The sequence below is a fragment of the Otolemur garnettii genome, unplaced genomic scaffold (genome assembly GCF_000181295.1).
Source record: "Otolemur garnettii isolate 467f Iridium unplaced genomic scaffold, OtoGar3 scaffold00044, whole genome shotgun sequence".
NCBI lineage: Eukaryota > Metazoa > Chordata > Mammalia > Primates > Galagidae > Otolemur > Otolemur garnettii.
In genome coordinates, this window is record NW_003852439.1 from 11,356,579 (window position 1) to 11,365,446 (window position 8,868).

An 8,868-nucleotide genomic window follows, 5' to 3' on the forward strand; every position below is an offset into this window, starting at 1 on the left:
TTTTTTGGTTGCAGCCGTCATTGTTGTTTGGCGGGCCCGGGCTGGGGATTCAAACCCGCCACCTTAGTTGTATGTGGCTGGCGCCTTAGCTGCTTGAGCCACAGGCACCAAGCCTTATTTTTTGTTTTGTTTTTTGTTTTTGGAGGGGGTGGTGCACAGTCTTATGTTGCCCTTGTATCACAGCTCACGGCAACCTCAAATTCTTGGGCTTAAGCTATTCGCTTGCCTTAGCCTCCTAAGTAGCTGGGACTACAGGTGCCCTCCACAATGCCTGGTTATTTTTTTGTTGTAGTTGTTGTTTTGCAGGCCTGGGCTGCGTTTGAACCTAGCCCCGGTGTATGTGGCCAGTGCCCTAAACACAGAGCTATGGGCGCCAAGCCAGTATCTTGGTTTTGACCTGGTGTTCTTCTTACTTCTGTAGACCTATGCCAGACATGACCTCAGACTATGCTAGCCAATTCTTTTTTTTTTAGTGATCCAAAGGAAAGACTGAGCTATGCTAGCCAATTCTTAAGGAAGTCAAGCCTTGGTGACCCTAATGGGCTGTGTTGGGTGGGAGTAGACAAGGTTCCCTGATGTGCTGGATGGAGCAGAACTCTTCAGTTCAACGTCTGCCAAGTCTATGTCTATCTCCATTTGCCATGGGTCCCTGCCATCTGTGCCCCATGGCTGAAGCATTTATAGTGGATGCCAGAGACCATCTAGGGACAAGAATGGATTTGTGACTCTCCAAGATGGAAATTTTGCTTCTTTGAGGAGCTAATCTGTGACAAAAGTTACCTCTTTTATTTCCTCGTGACAGGTGGAATGCAGTGTACCTACTCTCTAAACTGATGGCTGCCAGTGGAGTCAGGATTGTAATACAGAAGGCTCCAGAGCCATTGGGTGGGGGCTTGTGATTTTTGAAAGTATCATTGTCCTGCCTCTAGTTGCTTTTAGGAAGATTATTCTTTCAGAAAACTATTGGAAGCAGGCTGTTGGTCTGTGTTATTTTCATAAGAAAAAAAAAAGATTACTTTCTAGTCTCATACTTTGACCTTTCCTCTGGGTATTAAAAAGGCTATTAGAATAGGAAGAGTAAGTTCTTGTGTTCTATGCCACTGTACGGTGACTATAGTTAACCTTAATAGTTTCAAATAGCTAGTTGGAATAAGATTGTGAATTTTTGAACACAAAGAAATGATAGGTGTTTGAGGTGATAAATAGCTTAATTCCCTTGATCTGATCACTATATATTACATGTAGTGAAAAGTCACTATTTACTCCATAAATACTGTGTTTCCCCCAAAATAAGACACTGTCTTAGATTTTTTCTCAAGAAGACACACTAGGGCTTGATTTCAGGGGATGTCTTATTTTTGTTAAGGTACAATACAACAATTTACATTTATTCAAATACAGTTAAGTCATCTTCTTCTGGAATCTGACAGGGGGAGCCGACCTTGTTGGTGGGGCTGGCGCTAGTGATGCGTGAATTCCTTTCCCCTAGCTGTTTGCAGGTGCACAATAGGATGCCTGTGAACGAGGTTACCACACGTGCACTGGCTCTGAGAAAGGAGCCGTGGCAGATAAAAGGAATGGTATTCCAGTCTTCCTTACCACTCCACGCTGAAATGCATGGTGTGGCTATGCAGTGTATCTGCAGTGTATGCCCATCCCTAGGTCTTGTTATTGGGGTAGGGCTTATATTTAACAAATGCATAGAAATCCTGGTAGGGCTTAATTTGGGGGTAGGTCTTATTTTCGGGGAAACATGGTATGTATAATTACTATGTGTTGGTTTAAAAAAAAAATTTTTTAAGAAGGCCCAAAAAGGCTATCAGAGGCTGGGCACAGTGCTACACTCCTATAGTCCCAGGTACTCAGGAGGCTTAGGTGGGAGGATCACTTGAGCCTAGGAGTTCAAGGATTCAATGAACTGTGATTGTGTCTACGAATAGCCACTGCACTCCAGCTTGGGCAATATAGCAAGACCCCATTTTCTAAAAATACAAATAAATAATAAAAGGTTTAGGAAAAAAATCAGAAAATCAGCTCTTTTCTGATCAGGTTATCTGAGTGAGCTTTTCTCCTTTTCATTAGATGTGGGATGACACGAGGGTATAAGTGGGTTTAAGTAGTATAAGGAAGTGAGCAGCTGTTTGTGTGCTTCAGCAGTGTGACTTTGTTTCCTATGCAGACTCCGAATGCTAGTGCCTTTGAGTTTGTCTTTACAGGACCTGAGGGTCTTTTGATGGTAAGAGAATGAGGATTGCTGCCTTGAGTTCTGAGTGATCGTCAGGCCTCGACACAGGATGGCAGTTGTAGCCTGAAACTTGAAGTGGCCCAAGTTGCATAGCAAAGTAGCTATTCTGTGAACATGTGCTGAGTGGCCTCCTGCCTTGGTAGTGTTAATGTCTGTGCATGCTGTAGGCTGCTGCAAGTAGCAACACACACAAATAACCACTGTCAGATGTTTTCTGGCTTGTCTCAGCATTTGGGGACTTCTGCTATTTAAGTGATCCCTTTGAAGTTCCGTTACTGCTGCCTTAAGGGAATCAGAGATCCTGAAAGACTAGTCCTGATTTTTCTTATTCTTTTGCAGATCCTTCTCAGCTTCATGGAAAAGGGCCTGGCGTACCACGGAAATTGTGACCACTTCAGGGGAAAGGCTCAACAGACTTGGGTATGGGTGGAAGCCGAACTTTTGTAGTTCTAAGATAATAGACGTTAACAGCGCTCTTTTTGGTTTTCTTCTGGAGAAGGTGTCAATTCTAAGTGGAGCGCTTCTTAGCACTTCTGATGTATCTCCACCTAAGGGAGCCAGCCCCGTGCTGCCCAGGAGGCACTTAGTGACCTGGTGCTCTGGGCCTTGCAGCTCTGTTGCTGAACAGTTATCAGAGGGGCTGCTATAGGCTGGGGCGTGTACTGGGTCCTGCTGGAGAGTACATTGCTAAGAGCTCCGGTGGCACTTAATGTTTTAAATATGCCTGGCCCCCTTGTGTTTGGTCAGAGTACCTCACAGTGCCCTCCTGGTCAGGGGCTTCTTCTGGCCATTGTAAGATCCCTGAAAGGTCATGGTGCCGTCCCATCTCCAGGCTGTGTGCTTAAGAGGACAATACCCAGGCCAAAGCCACAGCTGGGTGACCTACCTTGTTTCTTTGCAAAATACAAAGAACACCTAATGTGTGCTCATTGTGGGGGGCCAATTTCTCCTCTGAACCTGACAATGAAGCTCTTTTAGAGAAAAGACCTTTGTAGATTCAACAATTGTGATAGGATTTTTAAAGACACCTATTTTGGTCTCAGTTTTCATCATTACCATTAAATGCATTGGATAGAATGGGACTGTTCTTCATACATCATATTATAGGAAGACATAATTCCAGTGCCTTTATGGTGGAGCAGAATTTGACAACACACATCCATTCAGCTTGCTGAGTGGATCTGAGATGAAGACCTTTTTTAGAGATATGTCTGTATTTAAGACATAGCCAGTTTTATTTGAGTTTTTTACAGTTGCACATCATAATCTGTGCTGTCCTGACTTGAAGGTCATCTGGGCCCTCAAATTGCAGATCACAATTTAACTAGGGCTCCTGTTTTGTTTTTCCAGAGTTCATGCAGGGGGACTGCAGAACCCCAAAGCCTTCATCTCTCTGAGGGCCAAGGATACAAGGGGTTCCAGGTCACAGGTAGACATTCCAGTTTGTCTTATTCTTAGAAATCATTCTTAGGCAGAGCTGCAGGAACAGGCCTCTGTGAAGTGTCTGCCATGTAGAAACAGGCCTTGGGGTCCTGGAGCTCTGCAGGCAGTGGGATTACAGGTTAGGGTGATGTGCAGAAGAGCTTGGAGTGGGTCAGAGACAGACTGGGACAGTTACTACAGAGCTTCTGAGTTACCAAGCTGGCGACATGCAACCAGTGGCTGTTCAGAGTTTTAAGGGCACTTGCCTGTCCTGTAAAGTCGGTACTGACTAGTCCAGCTAAGTGATTTCAGACATGTTGAAAGTGAACATCTTTAGCATGTGTACCTACCTGTGTGAAAACACAGCTCTTGTGGGTCCTGACTCCCAGGATATAGTGCTCAGTAACTCATGAAGTGTGTGGAGGTTATAGGCCTTCTTGGCTTCCTGGGGAGCGACACTTCTGTCAGCTATTCAACTCAACTTCTGTTCTGACTCCTTTTCGTGTAAGAACCAGTCTGTTTCACATTGGGCTAGGTGGATTCCGTATCCCTTTATTATATATATTTTTTGCAACTTGGATTTCCAGTTTGTTTACAGAATAGTTTTAGGTAGTAGCAAAAGAGCCAAAGAAGAGATTTGTATTGCTGAGCTCAAAGCCGAGCAGAGGCTGCCAGTGAAGACTGAGCAGTGGGAACTCTCCAGGCTTCTCTGCCCATGAACACCTGGGTGCCAGTCCCAGCCCCCCTCCCTCCCCTTGGTGCTCCCTCCTTCCCATGTGCCGTGGAGTGTGCAGGTGGAGCAGAGCACTCTCATTTTTAGGAATCTAGTGATGCCTCTTGCCTCAGGGAAATGTTTCTTTGATGGGGAGTTTGAGATTTCTTTTTCTTGTTTATGCTTTATTTGTGGTAACGAAAGCGTGAATGACTTAAACAGCCATGGCAAGGCAGATCTACAGGCCCGGCTGCAGTGGGATGTGGGGCAGAGCAGGCTCAGGGTCTGGGGGCTGCAGGGGTTTCCTTGGCGTGGCAAAAGTCTCTGAGCACTTACTGTGTGTGGACGTTTCTTAGGTGTGAGAGGGGCTGTGGCTTTTGTGCAGCAAATATGTTGGTGTTTAGGGGTGGTGTGGAGATTGTTAATCTTGTATAAAGCAACTCAATAAATTGTTTCAAGGTTTCCAAAACACTTTTTGTCACTCTTTTCTTTCTGCCATATGTGTAAGTAATTCTTCTCCCCATAGAAACTGGTAATATATATGGAATATCCATTTTGGCTGAAAGCAAGGAAGTAGGGGAAGTAAGCCTTACATGTGGAAGAGGAAGACACGTGCTCACTGTGAAAGCAGAATCAAGCCACCAGGTTTTATTTTCACACTATAAATAAAAGTTCCCTATTCCCATTTTCTTATGTAATACATGAGATAAAGAGAACCAGAAATTCCTTTGGTGAATAATCAACTGTTTTGTATACCTAAATACCCTTGAGATAATAAGCAAGATTTATAAGGCACTGAAGCTTAGGCTAACAGCAACACAGGCTTACTACTATTAATCAGAACCGTGAAACAATCTCTGTTGGTGCATGTTCCTGGGACAGTCTGGCTAACAGTTAACATCCACTCTAGCACCAAGAGCCAGACACTTCTGGTTTTTGTTCACCTTTCTGGCATAGATCCCAGATGTGTCTCATGAGCAAGGTAACTAGTGAGGAGGCCTCTCTGATGGAAAGTTGGTTCTTAGCCAGAAACCTGGAGGGGGGTGATGCCCACTAGCAGCCCCAATGGGCCTGATCTTTGGTGAACAGAAAGGCAGTGGAGACAAGGCCTTTCTAGGGCAGAATGTGCTTAGGCCTGTGCTGCCTCAAGTGGACTTGTCTGCTGTGGTCATCTTGTGTTTTAGTAGGTTTTAGATTGTTTCCAGGTATCACACAAGAAGTTTGTTGACAGTAGTGTATAAGAAAAAGAAGAACAAAAAGATAGACAACTGTCAAACATTGGAGGACAAAGCCGGTTACTTGCCCAGGTTTAATGCTGGATGGGATGAGAGCTGTGTCTGCAGCCAGTGCCCATCCTGTATGTGGGCTGTACTCTGAGCAGCCTGACAGCGGGGGCGTGGATAAAATGCTAGGCCTGCTCCAGGGAGAAGCAGCCACCAGGAGGTCACTGTGTGGGGAGGGCCAGCATCTGCCTCTGAGAAGAGATGAAACAGCTGTGCCTACTTTTGCCCAGACACCAAGACTGCCAGCTCCTGAATGGACATATCTTTGTTGACATAGCGGTCATACTGAGCAGGGGTCAGCCTGCCGCTCTGCAGGGCCTCTTCAATGGAGAACTTCTTGCCAGACTTCCTGTCATGTATGACTGAGGACTCCCCGTTGGGACCCTTCACTGATATCTCCTCCCAGTCACACTCCTGGCTTCTGAGTTTTACAAACATGTTCCAGTCGATGAGCCCAGCGCGGTGAGCTTCCTCTGGGGACAGCTCACGGCCTGTGTCGGGGTCGATGACCACGATGGAGCGCCGTAGGTGGTTCTCTCTCTGTTCCCTCTTGACACCCACGGAGCCCAGGCGCTTCTGTAGCTCATCAATCTCAAGGTCTTTGTCCTTGGAGAGCTTCTTGAGATCATCTAGTTCTCGTTCCAGAGACCACAGTCTGGAGTCAAGGTTGGTCCCAGAGTCCACTGTGGCCATGTTCCGCAAGTCTCGGGTTTCTGTTGCCACCATTTCAATTTCTGATTGGAGCCTTCGAGTCTCGAGCTGCAGATTTTGCCGCTCCAGCTGTAGTTTGTGGTTTTCTTCCCTTAGGAAGTCCAGTTCCTTGGACGACTTGGAGTTATGGAATTCCAGCTCTGATAACTTGGTCTCCAACCGGTTCACCTCAGCATCCAGCTCCCTCTTGCTCCGGCTCTCCTCCTCTAGGCTGTTCTTTAGCTTCTGGATCTCTTGCTCAGTGTCACCTTTCTCTACCTGGACACTTTCAGAGAAAACTACCTTCTCCTTGACCTCTGCCTTCTCCAGGGCCTCCAGCTTTCGTCTCAGGGTCTCCAACTCACCTTCTAGGAGCTGCCGCCGGTGCTGCTCTTCCTCTAGCTGCAGTCTGAGCAGGGCATGCTCTCGGGCCTGCTGGGGATCCTGCTGCAGGACCACCTTCTGCTTGTGGGTCACCTTCTCACGGGCCTCAGTCTCCTCTTGCTCCAGAACAGCCAAACGCTGCCGCAGCCGCTGCACCTCACGCTCAGCCTCCCTGCGCCCCTGCCGCTCACGCTCCAGCTCCTCCAGTTGCTGCTCCAGCTCAGCACGCCGGCGTTGCAGCCTCCGCAGCTCGGCACGCAGTTTATCGATCTGCCGCAGCTCCCCATCAATGCTTTCTGTGAAGGAGGCTACCTCTGCCCGCAGGCCTGGCTCCTCCTCATACCTGACCACCTCCTGCTGCACTACCCTTTCCTTCACCTGTGCAAGCTCCTCCTCCTTCTGCATGAGCCTCTCTTCTTGGGAAGCCCGCTCCCTTTCCAGGTCCACTTGCCTCTTCTGTTCTTCAGAGAGCTTTGCCCTCAGAGACACCACTTCTTCTTTGGTTTGGGGGTCCTCCTGGAACTGGAGGATTTCCTGGACTACCTCTTTGGTCTGGACTTGGGGTTTGCTGTCTTTTAGGGACTGGATTTCCTGCTTCAGCTGGTAGATCTCTAAGTCACACCTTTCAATCAGTCTTGTCTTGTCAACAATCTCCTCCCTGAGCCGCTGTAGCTCTTTCTCTATCTCGGGGTCCGTCTTGTACTTAATGACTTCCTTGGTCACTTCTTTGACCTCCACCTGGGGGTCCCGCCTCTTGAGGGCCTCCAGCTCACTCTGATAGCTCTTGAGCTGTTCCTCAGCCCCCCGGTACTTCCGCTCCTGCTCCACGAGCTCCAGGCGCAGGTTGGCCACTTCATTTTCCGCCTTAGGGTCTGGCCGCACGATCTCACGGACTTTCTCCTGCACTACCACTTTGGCATTTTCCTCCTCCAAAGCCCAAATCTTTCGAAGGAGCTCAGTCTTCTCCCTCTGGTTGGCACGTGCCTTGGCGGCCTCATCCTCATATTGGCAGGTGAGATTGCTAACCTCCCTCTCAGCAGCCACGTTCTTCTCCACTTTGAGCACCTCCTTGACGGTGATCTTGCCCTCGGCCATGGCCCGCTCCTTCTCCAGTCTCTTGAGCTTGTCCTGGAGGAAGCTGAGCTCCTCCTCCTGCTTCTCCCACAGCTTGCCCTCGCGTTGGCGGTCCTCCTGCAGCTGTCGGTATTCCGCCTCCAGCTGGGGGTCATTCTGCAGCTTCACCACCTCCTTCTCAGTGACCTTCTCCTGTGCCTGGCTCTTCTCCTCAGCTAGGGTGGCCACACGCTGCTGCAGAAGGAGCACCTCTGCCTCCCGGGCGCCCTTCTGCCGCCGAAGCACCTCCAGCTCCTCCCGCAGCTGCTGGACTTCATCTGCCTGGGCTCTGTCAGGCTCAATGCGCAGGACTTCCTTAACCACATATTCCTGCCCCCCACCCCTGGTCTCCTGTTCCAGGGTGTGCAGCCGCACCTGCAGTGCCTCAAGCTCCTCCTGCAGCAGCTGGTTCTTATGCTGCTCCTCTGCCAATGTCCGCTGCAGCTTTTGGAAGCTCTCCTCCAGCACAGGGTCGCGCACCTTTTTCACCACCTCCTTCCTCACCACTGATTCCTGAGGCCTCTGATTACGCAGGGTCCGGATTTCCTCCTGGGCACTCCTGACTTCGTTCTCCAGCTGCTGCCTCCGCTCTGTCTCCTCTGCTAGCTCCTTCCTGATCTTCCACGCTGCCTCTACTCCATGGCTCAGCTTGCTCCCTTGCAGGGTCTCGTGGGCCACTTCTGCTTCTGGCTGCTGTGATGAAGAAGACAGCACACGGTCAAAGCCAGATTCGCAGCACGTGCAAGGCCTGTCCCCTCATCAGAGCAAATCTGGGTCATCTGGGAACTCAAGGGGGCACCCTCAGTGCCAGTCCATGTTCCAGAGTTCTAGAGCTACTTTAAAAATAGACCAACTAGGCTAAGGTGCCTGTGGCTCAAGTGGCTAAGGCGCCAGCCACATACACCTAAGGTGGCGGGCTCGAATCCAGCCCGAGCCCACCAAACAACAATGACAGCTGCAAGCAAAAAAAAATAGCTGGGCGTTGTGGCGGGCACCTGTGGTCCCAGCTACTTGGGAGG

General features: G+C 49.1%; 2 protein-coding genes across 7 annotated transcripts in view; one reads left to right on the top strand and one right to left on the bottom strand.

Annotated features, from left to right (window-relative positions):
• UBN1 (ubinuclein 1) overlaps positions 1 to 4,848 on the top strand; it is a 36,561-nt gene extending 31,713 nt beyond the window's left edge. For 5 of the 6 annotated variants that reach the window (XM_012805808.1, XM_003790847.2, XM_023513754.1 and 2 more), the window contains one exon: positions 2,585 to 4,848. In XM_012805808.1, coding sequence (XP_012661262.1) covers positions 2,585 to 2,634 — 50 coding nt within the window. In that variant the 3' untranslated portion in view covers positions 2,635 to 4,848. The remainder of the gene's footprint in view (positions 1 to 2,584) is intronic. The other variant, XM_023513753.1, reaches the window with a different exon arrangement.
• A 159-nt stretch (positions 4,849 to 5,007) lies between these two features.
• Positions 5,008 to 8,868, bottom strand: part of PPL (periplakin) — a 49,010-nt gene continuing 45,149 nt past the window's right edge. Inside the window, exon 22 of the mRNA XM_003790848.3 lies at positions 5,008 to 8,542. Within this exon, the coding sequence (XP_003790896.1) occupies positions 5,879 to 8,542 (2,664 nt within the window). The 3' untranslated portion in view covers positions 5,008 to 5,878. The remainder of the gene's footprint in view (positions 8,543 to 8,868) is intronic.